Genomic DNA, 16032 nt, shown 5'->3' with positions numbered 1-16032 from the left:
AACTTAAGGAAACTTGTAACAACTGTTTTCAGGAAGAAAACGGAAAGTACCTGTTCATCACTTATAAATAAACGGTTTACTAAGTTTGTTCATAACATGATTATAAGCCGAAGAGAATACATAGCATTACTTCCTGAAAACTTTTGGGGACAGCAAGTATCATTCTCTCATCATCCGAAATAAAATAAATTTATTAAAATAAAATAAAAATATTGGAATATATATCTAGCCGGACTGTTTGAAAACACTACCGCCAAATAGACCTGGCCTTTTGCGTCCAACAGGTTTTTTTTTTTTTTTTTTTGGCCATAAAGAGTGCAACCATTGCTTTTTTCTCTTCTCCCCCTTTCCTTCTCCTCGCTTTTTCCCTTTCTCTTTTCCTTTTCCTTCGTTTCTGTGATTTTAGAGCTTCTCGGGCTACGAAACCTGCCTTTTGACTCCTTTTCACTCAATTGACTGCAAATTTCGTTAGGTCGGTTTTCAAAAATCGGTTAGATATACAGGTGATAGGTATCGACAAAGTTTCATTTACTTCGTTGATAATCGCCTTTCGAACACCCGCTGTGTACTCGCTTTTTTATTCCACGTTATTCAGTTTTAAGCGCATTGAGTGCCCTGATGCAACCAACATTACTAATTTTATCACCCATGTATCAAAAACCATATTTGGTTTAAAAAAAAAGGGGGATGATCAGCAGTTAAAGATAAGTTCTACCGGTAGTTTGATGTATAAGGTTTTCAGTAGAGGTAGGATTACTATGGAAGTAGCTATATATTTTAATCCGTTAAAAAAAAAAAACGTTCTTTACTTTAAATTCTTTTTCCTTTCACTGAAGGCAAGAATTTAGCCCCCGGCAAAGATAAAATTACTGGCAAAGGATAGAACATGACAGAAATGAGGCGGAAATTTCATGAACGACGAGCTCTGAAAAAGACAGTTCAGTACATTCTAAAACGAAGGGAAGGAAAATCTTAACTTGGGTAGAGACTACGGATCCTCTTGGAACGTGGCCTTTGCAACAAATTGAAAAGTAAATTTAGTAATTACAACAAGAGTGCAAAAAGAAAAGACTCCCGTTATAAAATGTTACTGTGTTGTAATTTTACTAACAAAGGGGTTTTTGTACCTCTTTCATGGAAGGAGCAGAGTACAAAAGCTAAGACCTCGATAATAAAACGGTTGTTACGGTTTTAATATTATATACAAAGTGCTTTTCAATACCTTTTTGGGAGGAGTACAAAAGCTAACTAATTTGTTTACTTCGTTCTCAAAGCTGTTAAAACAAAATTTAAGGGAATTGTCCACGCAAGCCAAATTTACCTAAGCATGCGCAGAAAGTGTTCGATGGTCTATATAAACAAGAACAGATTCCGTCTTGCACATCAGTGTCGCAGGAACACCGAGGAGTATCGATCCAGAATTATGAGCATCAAGATAGCTTTGCTGTTTTTTGTTGCAGCGGCATTTTATGCCAAGGCCGAGCTCGAGACGGAGTACCATCCACAAGCTGTACTACACTATCTCGAGATGGAAGATAAGAAAATGGCAGAGAAAGTTCGAAGCATTGTCAAGCTAAAGGAAGACGGTCCCAAACCCAGCAGCTCACCAAAACTTCCAAGTGGCCTCCCTACCAGCGGAATTCCACCCAAAATCGTGAGTATCAGGGCATAAAAATGTTTTTTGTGGATAAGAGTTTATAGCCTTAGAACCAGAAAAATCTGAATAACAAACAAAAACAAAAACATTGAGTAAAATATGGCAACAAATGAATGACATACGAAATAGTTTAGAGAATTTTCAATTTTTTTTTTATGTGTTACCAGCATATATGTGTATATATATATAGCTTTTAACTATAGGGTTTCCCATCTGAGGGCATGATTACCGCCACTACATACAATGCGAGCTATTTATGCTAGATTGAAATAATTAGATGAGAGTTTGTCGGCAAAATAAAAAACAAATTGATACGATCTTGAATCAGGTAAATTCTTAGTTTTTTGTTCAGTCTATTTTGTAGGTTTCCAAAATTATAGCTACACTCAAATGCTAAAACTCTTTTGCATTCACCGCAGAATCACAGTGTGGAGTTCTGACCTATTGCTTGACGATTTCACTCTCAGACTTACTTGAGAAGAAACCGAAGCTAAGAATAGACTATAGTTTACTTTCTAAGGAGAATAAGGAGGAGGAGCCTGGTGGCGAAGTTTAGGCAACGTCTTATTCATTTATTTATTCCTTAATTGCCTATTTGTCGTTCCTGCCGTTGGGGAATTTGCTTTAGTATTTTTTGCTGGCGAAACAAGAAACACAAATGATTTAATGAATTCAGCCATTTATTTAATAAAACACATAAAGCTGGAAAACCGTCGAAACACACAGGAAAAAAACTCATTGCAGTACGGCAAACATAAAGGTGCAAGCGGCACTGCGCATGCACCCCACCAGGAGAAAAATAGAACAGTCAGGAGCGAGCGCACAGGTCTTGCACCTCGGTTTTTAGACTTGAGAATTTTCATCTTAAATTAAAAAATTCTCAAGTTTTTGTTTGTTTGTCTTTTTTTTAGAAACTTTGCATCGTTGGAGCAGTGATATGCCATAAAAGAGCAAATGAGGACGCTTGTGCACATCTAGCGTGCATCAAGAAAACGGGAAAATGCCTGAAGGAAGCGGGTGTAAACGTTTGCCACATGCCTCCAGCTATAGTAAGTGTTGATAAAACGTTTGCGAATAGACCTAACTGTATGCAAGACGTTTCAAAAAATCTCAGGCAGGAGGGCGGGTTGGTTGTTACAGTGACAGCCAAAGCTCTGTGGGATGAGCGAACACTCAGTCTCGTGAACTGTCTACTCGCAGCCACCGTAATTAAACAAACGACTTTTTTAAATTCTAAGCTTACTGTTTCCCGTGGTTGCAGTAGTCTAGCATTTTGGTATTTCTGTACTCCAAACTATCTCTACTACATTACAGCTGCGCCCGTAAGACATGGCTTAGCAAAGTCTTAAGCCGGAAAAGGAAAGGATAATTTTTGTGACTCATTACCAAACACGCTATGGGGCTCTCAAAAAATGTCATATCGAGAAGTTGGGAGTCATCTTCCAGTTTTTTTTTCTATTCTCTTTCTTGAAGGTGTCTAAGGCTAGTCAGAAGACTTAGAAGTTCGCAAACCAGTATAGCTTGCAATACCTAAGTTAAATCTCACCCAGTTGACAATTATGCTATCCATTTGTGTTTTGTCCTATTCAAGAAAAAATGTCTACCAGTCATCCCATGCTGCATACTGGGAAGCAAGACCTGCGAGGAGAAGCTGTGCTGTTTTGTGAGGTTCCATGAATGCACCAAAAGACTTGGCGACGAAAAAGACGGAAAGTGATTCACTGGACAAGACCCCAGGAAATGATTATCTCTCGAAACACGAAATCGGAAAATGAAGGGGAAATATGCCTGTACAAAATGTAGTTTTTATACCGATATCAGTTGTCATAAGTGAAAAAGTGTAACAATAAAAGAGCCTGATTGTGATAAAACTGTGGTCTATAATCCTGGTTTTAGTTTGGTTTTTGCCGATTTCCGTAAGCAAAATATGCCTTTCCATCCACAGTCGAGGATAATTTCAAATGTTCTCGTTTTAGAAGTAGGGTAGGCTGGTGCACTGGCAGATCTGCAATCAACCAAGCACGTTGAAAAACTCTATGGCCATTTGCAAAGCGTTTACAGCGGCCAGGTGGCCTTAATTTACTTGTCCTTTTTTATAATTATTTGTTCATTTATTTATTTCAAATCTGACATAAGTTTAGCATCCAGTTTCCCCGTTTGCTCTTTTTCTAGTTGAGCTTCGCTGGCCTGCCGCCTACTTTCTCTTTTTATTTGTCTTTCTCTTGCTCTATATTCCAAATTTGTGGACATGACAATTAGTCTAAGCTTAATACTTAATACTACGACACGGATACAGAAACAATTTCCGCTATTCGTTTCCGTCTTTATTGACTCTTGTAATAGTTGTCTCTGCTTTACAAGACGCCGGTGGCTATGCGATTTCCCGCCAAAATAACCTCGAGTTGCATTTGGGTTTCTATACCTGTTGATTGAGTTATTTTACATTGGTTTGCCTGTGGTGCGAACGGATCGGCGGGCTTGTGTACGTATGGTCACGTGATTACCAATTTTTTTCGGATGGGTCGATTACTTCATTTTCTTACGCATGATGGCTACGCTACTCACTCTTCGCTCGCGAGAGCTGCGCTAAGAAACACACAACTGGAGTTTGCAGAATACTGCAGAGTTTTTAATCCGGATTCCAGATGGCAAAATAGATTTCGATTTTAAAAAAGTGATTCTCGAAAGCAGACTTTCGCTGCCTAGCCTCGTGCCCACGTTCCGGGAGGACATGTTATGGATACATGAAGCTGTTTAGAAGAACGCAATTCACCGCTGACAGGGCAGTCTATTCTTCCACCACTCTTCCCGATTTTCCTTTTGGAGGTTTGTCTTACGACGCTTTAAGAGGTTCTTTAACTGTTTTATGCACTTCATTGGTAAGATTAGCTTTATAAAAATAACCCAGTCCCGTTTTCGGTAATTCGTAGACGGTTTCACCCGTTTAATATTTGATATACGGTTCAGTCACACCCTTCTTTACGGACACCTCACCTTATAAATACGGACACCTCATTATTACGGACAGCTTGCTTTCTCCCGGGAAAAGAAAGCACTTACATTTTGTATTAAATTAAACCCGCTTAATATGGACAGCCCGTAAATATGGACAATTGCTATGGCCCTCTTATTGTCCGTTTTAGAGGGGGTTGACTGTAGTGTGGCCCTCTGCCCGGGGGGTCCCATGTCGCCCGTCGGAATTTTAAAACGTCTCGTGTCGGTGTTTATAAATGCTTGTCGCTTATTGTTGACTTTGCCGTCACTGTTGCAATTTGGCTGAGGGAGGTTTTCTCTTGTCGCAATTTCATTTTAAGGGGTTGTCGCTACTTTTTGGGCCATGTCGCTTGTCAGAATTTACCCTGCCAGGGCCTCTGTAGTATTTAACAATTATTGAATGAGGCTGAGTATCGCCTAAAGAATTATGGCCTCGGCGGATAACACCCCCTGAGATCTACATAATTCTTCAGATGATACGAAAGCCGAATTAAACAATTGTCTTATTATTTGTTCAAAAGAATTCCTCATATAAAACAAGCTAAAACATGCTTACCTCCATCGATGTTAAGTTCATTTTCGTTGGTGCATGTTTATTACCAAGTTTAAGAGATAAAGGCAGGGGTGGATCCAGGAATTTTTGATTGGAAGGGTCCAAAACTTTTGGTTCAGAAAGGACTGTTGAACTTTTTTTGTGGCAAATTAGTTCTCACAGAGATGACCACGTGTTCCTCAATCTCTGAATGCCGGTCAAGGTTGGTGTGGGAAATACTACTTTGCGAGCAGAGGTGAAGAGATCATAGGCAGGTACCCAAAAACAATTACATTTTTTAGCCGAATGGGCTATTGACTCAGAGGCCATGAGGGCGAAAGGAATAAATGTTTTAGTAAAATCCAACTAGTTGGTCAAAACTAACTTTAACTAGCAAAATGCTATTCAGCCGCTATTGTTCTGGTTTTCAAAGCCGGCACTTTTCACTACTAGTGGGCTATAACATATAGCCTGGTAGTAGCTCAACCAATCAGAATGTAGCATGATAATAGACCACCAGTTGGATTTTACTAAAATGAATTATGCGTAGGATTTCAGCCAATCAGAAATGGGGAAATATTTTGAATGAATAGTAGTGTCACAATATACAACTCACCTTGGCTTAACTGGCCATTTTCAGACCACAGCTGGTTAATCTGTCTGGTGACCATACTTTTTCAGTCTTAGTGTTAAATTGGGACAGATATCTGTTTTAAGATTGCATTGTCATTTTTTCACATTAGAAGGATAAACCATGCCTTCAAAGCTCTCACACAGTTAGTCCAATGCATTAAAGAGGTAGCCATTGCTTACTTGATGTCAAGAAAACGTGAAAGCTCTAATTTACTACTTTGTTGAAAAGCTTTTAAAGTTACCACTGCTTCTGAACCAACTCTTGAGGGGGTTATAAATCATGTAGCTATAGTGTGCTGCTTGGGCAAGCCCTTAGACATATTATTCATATGAGAAGTATAATTTGTCTTCAAAATCCAAAAAGATGGATAAACAGATGGATAATATCAGATGAATTATCCACCCAAAACATAGCCCAGTTTTCCCATCCAGACAGATTGTTCGTCTAAGAGTGTTGATTGACCAGATTCCAGAATAAGAATAAGGAGAATTCATGAACTCTAAAAATCACTCATTTTGGCATTCATTGCTTTGCAATAGAGAGGAGATGTGATGTCATGTTACCATGGTAGCAAAATTTCTGGATCAGAGTAATAGGGAGCTTAAGCAACAACAACAGTGACGGCAAAGAGAATGGCAAAAAAGCAATAGGTTTAGTTAACAAAACAACCGTGCATCACGGTTTTTCTTTTACATTTCTTAGCCGTCGTTGCACGACTGCAACATGAAACGTCCTAATTCTATGTGCTTGCTTCATGGAGTACGTGAACACAACACCACAATTTTCGTTTTCTTTTTTTAAACTTATAAGATATGGTCCTCTCAGATTCAACCCCAGAAAATTTCACCAACATTTGACATAAAATGAAATTGAATAAGATCAATTTAGTTTGAAACAATGTGAATTCACCTTTTAAGTGATGTTTTCAGTTTGTTGTCATCCAGAACTTTTGCTACCATGGCAACAAGATGTAACAGCTTCTCCTCTCTATAGCTAAAAATCTCTATGAAATGAAGTATCCCGATGTATGTACATGTAATTTTTAAGGGGCCTAAAAGTCACAGTACAAGAAACTTGCAACAGAGCTTTTGCATATACATATATATATATATTTTTTTCTGGAATACGCTTTTGAAATCGAATGTACCGAAAGAGGGATAATCCATCTCTAGGGTGAAAAAGGCCAATGCTACTAAAAAAATTAAATTATTTAACAAATATCATTTTATTAATTATGCAACAGAAAATGTCATCCTTTGAGAAAAGCACCAAAAAAACTGTGAAGCTAAACGTTGGAGGTGTCTATTTCAAGACTTCTCTATTAACCCTAACAAAGGACCCAGATTCGATGTTGGCAGCCATGTTTTCTGGTCGATTTGAAGAGGATCTAGATGAAGATGGCTCATTCTTCATTGACCGGGATGGAGACCTCTTCAGGTAAACTGAATGGTTCGGTTTTAATTTGATTCCAACATTGAGTGTGTGTGTCCAAGGGGCAAGGGGGGGGGGGAGTTACTCCTGTGAATTCTTGGTGTGTGTGTGCTGCCTGTTTCTCCGAATTCTATCTCTATTTCAGACCAATGTCGTTATTCAAACCCATTTTCAGACCTGGTCTCTAATAAACACTGTCATTATCAGCAAAAAAAAAAAAAAAACGATTCTTAAAATCCATTTCGAATTTGCATATTAGTCATTTGGAACTGTAGTGGTAAATATATTCATATCCCGTGGTTCCCTGAAAAACCATACCGGATGCCAGGCCAAAATAGGCAAAGTCTAAACCCGTTAAGACCGAAATGCTGAAAAAACCCCACCCTTTGAGGTGGCACTTAGCTATATGGCTTATATAGGGGAGTCCCTACCCCCCCCCCCCCAGGGGGGTGTACTTGAACCTCAGATGTGAGAGATTGTAACCCCTATTTGAGTTGATTATGTCTTGCTCAGCCTAAATTATTAGACCTTATTCAATAATAGATGAAAGAGTTCATTCAATCACGCAATCAATCAAAATTTGATTCCTGACTTTTAGGTGAAGGGATTGAAGATTTAGATTTAGATTTGATTTGATTGAAATTTTATGCAATTTGGGGGGATGCACAAACAACATAAAGTCTTGCTCTAGGGCGATACAGATCTGTTTTTCAATTTTTTAGTGACGTTTTCGCCCCATTAAAAAATAATCATTCAATCAATCAACCAATCAATCAATAATGCAACTCCTTGTGTCCTCAACTACTGGACGTATAACAGTGAAACTCCTTAAATCTCTTACATTTAAGATGATCCAGTCTTTCCTAGTGCTTTAATCTGACATTTTGATGCGGATCCTATTGTTTTGTTACTTTTTGTCAAGTTGTTACTTTTTATAACAAGGCATTAAAAGTAACCAAATTGATTTTTGAGCCTGTCCTCAGTTTAAAGAATAGGAAGTACCTATTTTTCAGAGGCTGTAACTTGCCTTTTTTGCTCTTGGGTACATGTATATTGCTTTACCAGTTTACTGTGCCATCCTAAAAGTGCAGCACCACTCTTCCTCCTGGTTAAATATTTTATGGCTCTCAGAGTTTAAAGGGAGGAAAAGGTAACAACATGAATACCACTGGTGGCCCTTTTTCAGAAAGAACAACACCCAGGGTCTTCCTAATTGTAACAGTGCTGCATACATTTCACCCTTGCAAATGGCTAGACATTGTAGTTTGCTCAAAAGACTGTCTCATAGCAGATTTATCGGATCATGTGTTTTATGGGGGGTGTCGATTGATGTATCGGCCGATATCTCGGTTGACTGTTGATTGACAAATCGGCCGCTATGTCTGTCGAGATTCGGTCGAGTATCGCCCGATTGTCTATCGTGAGTCGGTCGACATGTCGGTCGACAGATCGACCGACAGTCGGTCGTGATAGCATCGGTAGTTTGTAGGCATTGTATCGGTGAATTGTCGGTCGGGTATCGGTAAGGTATCGGTAAGGTATCGGTGGTGTATCGGTATTGAGAAAATGAGCCAACGCTCATCCTCCATATTAGGACATGAGGCCGCGGGCCAAAACTGATTTAGATTTATTCTCTTTTGACCTCTGGAGTTACAATCAGCGGTGAAATGATTAATATCTCTGTCCGCGCCTTAGTTTTGACGTATTATCCTCTTAATGTCTGGTAACAGGTACATACTCAACTACCTCCGCAATGGGGAGCTGTTGTGCTGTGAAGAGACTTTGAATAGGATAAAACGCCAACTTTTTGCCGAGGCACAGTTCTTTAATTTGGAGGGACTGATTGACAAACTGTCCCCTGTGCCAAAAATATTCACAGAATCCTCAATAATAACCAGCCGTGACGAAGAGAATACCCTGCTATCCTGGATTACAGATTTTCCGAGCGATACCCGATGGCATCTTTTGTACAAAGCAACCAGGGATGGATGGAACCCAGAGAATTTTCATGAGAAGTGTGATGGAAAGTGTCCAACTCTTGTTGTCATCAAGAGTGACGACAATGTCTTCGGAGGTTACGCAGAGAAACCATGGTTCACACGTAAGTTTTATAAACGAAGTAAAATTAATAACAACGTACTGCGTAGTGTCAGGGGCACTTAACGATGTTTTCCTCTTAAATGCATTGAACACAGTTTTCAGGCTACCGAGAGTACTTTTAGTTCTCTAGAAACGAATTCTAAGGGGCGCTATAATATTTGTATCTGTTCGGTCATCTTAGAGCAACCTGAGTCTTTTTCAAATTACAAGGGCTTCAACAGGGCCATTTATACGAGGAAAAATAAGACGCGTCTTAAATTTGACGCGAACTGTACCATTTATACGAGCATGTCTTATCTAAGACGTGAACAGCTCGTATAAATGGTTCGCGTCTTATTTCTGTTCTTGACTCGTTTTCATGTGAATGTTGCCCGTAACAACGGCAATCCAACGTGGCGCGCCAAAAATTAACGCATGCGTACTATGCGTTCGCGTCTTATGTAAGACGCGAAGGTCATTTATACGAAATTTTTCTCGTCTTAGCTAAGACGCGTCTTATCTAAGAATAGGTGTTAAGGGCTGTTGTAAAATAAGACGCGTCTTAGCTAAGCCGCGTCTTATTTTAGACAAAATGTGCCCTTTATACGGAAAGTTCGCGTCTTATTTAAGACGCGTCCTATGTAAGACGCGTCTTATTTTTCCTCGTATAAATGGCCCTAATATTGTTTTCCTGAAATTTTAAAGGTGGACCTACTGGATTTTGATTTTGAGCGTTTACTTCGGCGGCATTAACAAAGATATTGGGAAAAGATTATCTAACACAGCTGTACTATATTAAGATGAAAATTTGTTATGTTCGATGTTTTATTGACATCAGAGCTGTCATTACGTTTTTTAACTGCCTTTGTATTTCTCGGTACCAGGAGTATTGTTTTTTTCTCAGAAATCCCTTAAAAAAGCTTGTTCCTCCCTTAGTTGCCTCGATTATAGAAAAGTTTGAACAAATTTTATGAGAGTAAAAAACATAATGGCGTCATTACGTTGCCAAGGCAACTCCCATGTAAAAAAAATATATTATAACAAATTTTCATCTTCATATAGCATAGCGAGCTGTGGTATCTTTTTTTTTCCGATGTCCTTGTTAATGCTGACGTGGTAAATACTCAAACTTATCCTCCCTAAAAAATCTAGTCCATGGTATATTCCCCCAGAAAAGGAAATTTTCAAAAGAACAGTGAAACAGGAAAATGGTCAAATGTAACGGTGATTAATTTCCTTCCTGCATGTAAATTCAGGATAAATGCTTTGCACTCTGTAAGACCGACAGCTGGTTGGATGCCCCCCCTTCCTCCAGAGAAGTGTTGTTGTTGTTTTTTTTATGGACCGTACTGGTCTCCCAGTAAACAAAGTAACTTCCTTAAATAACGTTCTGGAGAAAAAAGGTGGAACTCTTTGACTTGGCATCTTCTCTCATTGTCATCCGGGTTAAACCCTGGAGCCTACAATGCAAGAAGGTGGCTACGGGTGAATATTTTTCCTAGTTAATGATGTGAGCTCTATGAGTGTCTTTACACTAGGCCGTTAAGGACGACTTAAGAGCTGCTAAGTTTTACCTAACCAAAGATACGTGTGTGTAGGTCCGAGTAAAATATCAAGTCATTTTACCTTGCATCACATTAAAGTCGGAAAGTTGAAACGATTCAAAAAAAGTTTTAAGTGACTTGAAAACCATCCTTAAAACCGACTTTGCGAACTTGCGGTTTCTTAAGCTTTGAGAAAGACAAAGCATGTCAGCCTAAGATAGGTTGTGTGTGAAACTTCCTTTTACATAAAGAATTTAAAATTTACTTGTCTTGAAATATTTTTTACCTTATTTAGGCTCTAATGTAAAGGCTAACAAAATTGTGTCATTTTTCCCAGTGCGTCTGTTGCCCTCCAGCATGGTGCACGGTTTTGTAGCACCTGAATGACTAGTTGCAAAGGGCCTATAGCAGCTGGACTATACAGGGGCACCCAACGACTGTTTTTCTAAAATATCTGTTCGAAGGAAAAATATTGCCTAGAAGTTTCTGTACCTTAAGGGAAGCGAAAAATTTCTACATGACCGTTACATTCATTTATGAATTTCGAAGCTTATCTTACAAATTCCAAGTTATGCTATATTTCGTAGAAAAAGGAGACATACGTTTTGGATTCAAAGATGTGGTAGAGAGAGGAATTAGTAAAATCCTCACCTAATATAAAGAGGTACATAAAAAGGCTTAGGATTTATTGGGGTTGGGGTATAGAAATACATGTTGTACGGAAACCCGTCATTTATCTCGTATTTTAAACTATTTTTAACGGTCTTGAAGCGACACCCCTAGCCTGGCAAGTGATCTTAATCAATTGAAGTACTTTTTAGAGGTTATTCATGTAGAAATGCCGGGAGAATTAAAGTTTCTTAGTTATCAACCAAAACGCTTCTCTAGGTATGTGATTGTGGTGCCTTTGTCATCAAATGCGGTATAGGAAAGGGTAAGAAAAAGATTTGGGTAAGTGTTTGGACCTCTTGGCGAAGCATACGATACGTGTTGATGGGGGAAGGAGGAAGGCAATTCAAAAACGATTTGTTTTAAAACGGAGTTCTAAGTAATTATGAGAATGCAGCAAAATTCTTCCTGATTGGGATTCACAAGATAACAACTGCGCTGCAGCCAAAGGACCGATTTTGCATTCTCACCCCTCCCACCCCCTTCCTGATCCCCCTCCTGAATATACAGGGTTAAGTACCATTTTTTGTAACTTTAGTTTGAATTTTGTTTTTCTTTTCGTTCCTTAAAATTTCAGCTTCCGAGCGCTATAATTGTATTCCATGTCCGTCGTCTTTTCTGTTCAGTTTACACAATCCAAAGGGGTTTGCTCCAAAGAAGATATACCCAGATCCTTCTAAAGACGAAGATTTAGTAGTTGGTGGAATAGCGTGTGGCTCTTCTCTTGGACCAGCTTTCGGATCTAAAGGAGGAAGCGACATTGCAACACTGCACATAGAAAAAAATCGTAGATTTGGCTGGACGACTTTTGGATCTGGCTTCGGAGCCTCACTCAAGAATGAATATCTAGTTGTCGGTAGACGCGAATTTTTAACGACCGATTTGGAAGTCTTTGGTCTCCCCCAGTGATTGAGGGAATCTTAACTGTCTGATTTTTGGGAGATCCCGCGATCAAGTAAGGTTCCGTCCACACTTAGCCGGATCGCTCATCAATGTGGAAAAATTTTAGAATGCTGGTGGCATTTTAGTGTGGTTAAAAAACATGCATTTGAAAAGGAAACTTTTGGAAAACGCGGACGTCTCGATGGTCTTGTGGTGTCTTTGGCAATGTCGCGTTTCCAAATTTATCCTCATCAGAGCGGACGGAAGACATTCTGTGTGCGTTTTATTTTATTTTATTTTATTTCTTTCTGTTCAAATATTTTCGGATTAGTGTGGACTGGTAGTTTTTATTTTGATTCGCCCTACGGGCTTGTCAAAATAAAGCACATAGACCTCTTTCACAATGGCAGCTTACTGATGTATTCTTTTATATTTCTGATAATTAGCCTTTCTGAATTAGTTTGAAAGTAAGAATTCTTGTGTATTTTTCACATGCTAACGAGGTCAGAGAGGCTAATTATCATACATATCAAAGAACATATTAATAGGCGGCAATTATGAAAGAGGTCTACAGTGTATTTCGTCGCAATACTCAGCTATACTACACACCAAAACATATAATCAGATATCTGTTTTTTTTTTAAGTTGCCGTGATCCTATGCTTGTGTTTTGTCGAATTGCACTGTGGGTGTGTTGAGAGGGGCAATTTTGACCCATTTTTCTGCCTAGCCTTGTTAAGAGCTAAAAAAAGTACATTTAAACCTCCATTAAGCGGCCACCCTCGGGTTACCGGCGAGTGGCCGCTTAATGGAGATTGGCCGCTCACTCAATAGAGGTTCATCATAAATTAGCATAATCTTTAGCAGAAACATCACTTTCTTTTGAAACAAATGCCCGACGTGAGAAGTATCACTGCTCCACAATCGGTCATCATCATCAATCTCGGACTGGATTTTCTTTCATCATATTCTTGAAATGAAGCCAAACTAAGTGTATCAAGCGCTTGATGGCCGCTTTATAGAGGTGACATCAATGGGAGAACTCTCGTTGGGACAGCCAAAAGGTGGCCGCGGCCGCTTAATGGAGGTTTAATTTCCTATTATCATTTGAAGCAAATTTTTCTTTCTTTTCATTGGCCGAGAACCCACCACGTGACCTGCAAATAACTGCCTACAAATAATGGTCTGCTTTTGTGCAATGCCGTCAAACAGTGTTTGGCTACAAATAATTTTCTGCTCATGCGTAAAGGAAACCGTGCTTTTCTCCTTCTTGCGATCGCTCTTGCGTGATAATGGCAGATCGCTTCGCTTCCCAAGGATATTCATTAAAAAAAACAAACTCGGTGATCGAATGATAAAACAATAATTGAACTCGGTTATCGCAAAATATCGTGATTTGTTAGTGTCTCGCAGATCAATTATTTGCCTCAGCCGATATTTTGCTCCACCTCGTCCAGTAATTGTTAATTATTTTCTGCAGTTATTTCGGGACTTTGATTACTGGCCTCTTAATAGAGGGTGGCCACTTAATGGAAGTTCGACTGTAGAACAGTCACCAGAACAGTCTCATGGTGCATTTTGCCACAGACTGACCCAAACTCACGTCGCCCGCTGAAAGGTAATAGCGAGCTTACGTAACAGGACGGGAGAGGAAAGAGGACGGCAAACCTTGTGTGACAAGCGTGACAATTTTGTTTGAAAAATCTTTTCGCCAAACTTTACACTCCTTTAAACAGATCTTTTTGTAAAAGACCAGAAAACATGAAAATAAGTGAAGATCGACCACGACAAAACACGCAAGTAATAGCTCTGTCAAGTTCGTCACACAGGAGCGTTTTTCCGTCCTCTTCTTTCTGCCGTCCTGTTGCGTATAACTACGCCAGCGACGGCAACGGGAACGTCAAAACAGGAATAAGTTTAATGAGCAAAACGACAACTCTGCACGTGCATCACGCTTATTTGTATATTTCTTTGCAGTCCCTGCAAAACTGCAACGTGAAATGACCAAATTTTGAGTTGACTTGAGAACGGGAACGGCAAGGCGATAACTTTTACTATCTCTTTCTGTCCGGACGCGGTCCCCTCTCTTCAGTTCCACCTTAACTTCCCTCCTTTCAAGTAACTGGGTGACTTGGTAAAAGGGCGAAAAAGTTTTTAAAGGACGCAAAGTCTATTTTTCACCGACGTTTTCATTGGCGTCGCCGTTGTCGAGTCGTAAGGTCTCTATTCTGGATTGCGGAATCCGGTAGGCTCGATTTCCGCCGTCCCCCGGGTCCGGTCTTTGATCCTCCCCGAAAAGAAACGGCTGGACGCGTGACCCGTTGACCTTGTCTGTGACGTAATTGAAAAATTGATAATTTAGGCGTCTCCGATGTCACTGGAAGTGAAACTGGTCTGCAAATTTCTTATTTATTTGGCTCAAAATTGCATCAAGCGCTCTCTTACCCACCCAAATGACTTTCGAAATAGTTTTTTTGGTACATTTCCATACGTTGTGAAAAAGATTCTTCGGTACATTTCTGTATACGGCGACATGCAGTTAATTTTCTTTGATCTTCGAATATTGGATTTCGTCTTCTGTGTGCCCCAACTGACTGATTCTCGGAAGCGGAACAAATTAAATGGAAAAGTTTCTGATTTACCAGACAGAATTTCCAGCGTATTGAATGTTCCTCTTTCAAATATAAACATCGACGGTTACATCTATAACGAACGCAGTTATCAACACCTAAAGCGCCTTGAAAAGATCCTTGAAGATGAAAAATCTCTCCAACCACAATGACCCCACAATCATTCACAACAAACAATCGAACGAAAACGTTGTGTTCCTTCCGACTCTAGAATTTCGCCTGGTGTCTCCGCGCCGTCGAAATCGCTTCGCCATGCGATGGATCAAGGAAGGACAGGAAGGACTTTCTGTTTTGATGTGATAATTTCTGCGACAATCCTTGCCAGACGAAAATCTGCAGGCGGTAACATGATTGGCTTAAACTAACAAAGGAAATCGCACGCGTGCAGCCGCTCTTTCGGGGGATGAGTGGGGGCTCATTTTCCCGAACAGCGGCTGGTAATCGAGCTTAGGAATCCGGGTAATTTCTGCTTGTGGAATCCATTCCGAATCCAGGAAATTTCTGCTTTTGGAATCTGGAATCCTTTACTTTGGAATTCGTTATTCAGCTCAAGGAATCCAAAATACAGCTTACGATTGGTTTCCGGAATCCAAATTCCACTGACAAGGAAACCGGATTCCAGTTAACCTGGAATCCAGAATCTAAGACTGTCTTGAATTAACTTACTTACGTATATGGATTCATGCATAAAGCTGTTTGGAAAGAACGCAATTTTCCGCTGACAGAGAAGTCTGTTCTTCCACCGCTCTTGTTGATATCCTTTTTGACGGTTGTCTTATCAAGCTTGAACTGTTTTATGCACTTCATTGGTAAGATTAGTTTTTTAAGAATAACCCAGTCCTGTTTTCGTTAATTCGTAACAGGCCCTCACCCGTTTAATATTTGATATTTGTCATATAATGCGGGGTCTATATTATTATCTATCCATTCCTAAGTTATGTTAATATTGTATGGGGAAGTAAGTACACAACAAGACTAGCC

At 39.6% G+C, this 16032-nt stretch overlaps 1 protein-coding gene across 1 annotated transcript; it reads left to right on the top strand.

Moving 5' to 3' along the window:
• Nucleotides 1–1423: 1423 nt before the first annotated feature.
• On the top strand, nucleotides 1424–3440 carry LOC140953976 (uncharacterized). The gene is made up of 3 exons (XM_073403366.1): nucleotides 1424–1654; nucleotides 2569–2706; nucleotides 3249–3440. Exons 1-3 carry the CDS (start codon nucleotides 1424–1426, stop codon nucleotides 3372–3374), a joined length of 495 nt encoding a protein of 164 aa, XP_073259467.1. The 3' UTR covers nucleotides 3375–3440.
• The last annotated feature ends 12592 nt before the right edge of the window (nucleotides 3441–16032 follow it).

This window comes from Porites lutea, chromosome 12, assembly GCF_958299795.1.
Source record: "Porites lutea chromosome 12, jaPorLute2.1, whole genome shotgun sequence".
NCBI classification, from domain to species: domain Eukaryota; kingdom Metazoa; phylum Cnidaria; class Anthozoa; order Scleractinia; family Poritidae; genus Porites; species Porites lutea.
The sequence above is the reverse complement of the archived record's forward strand: the minus strand, read 5'-3'. Positions and strand labels throughout refer to the sequence as shown.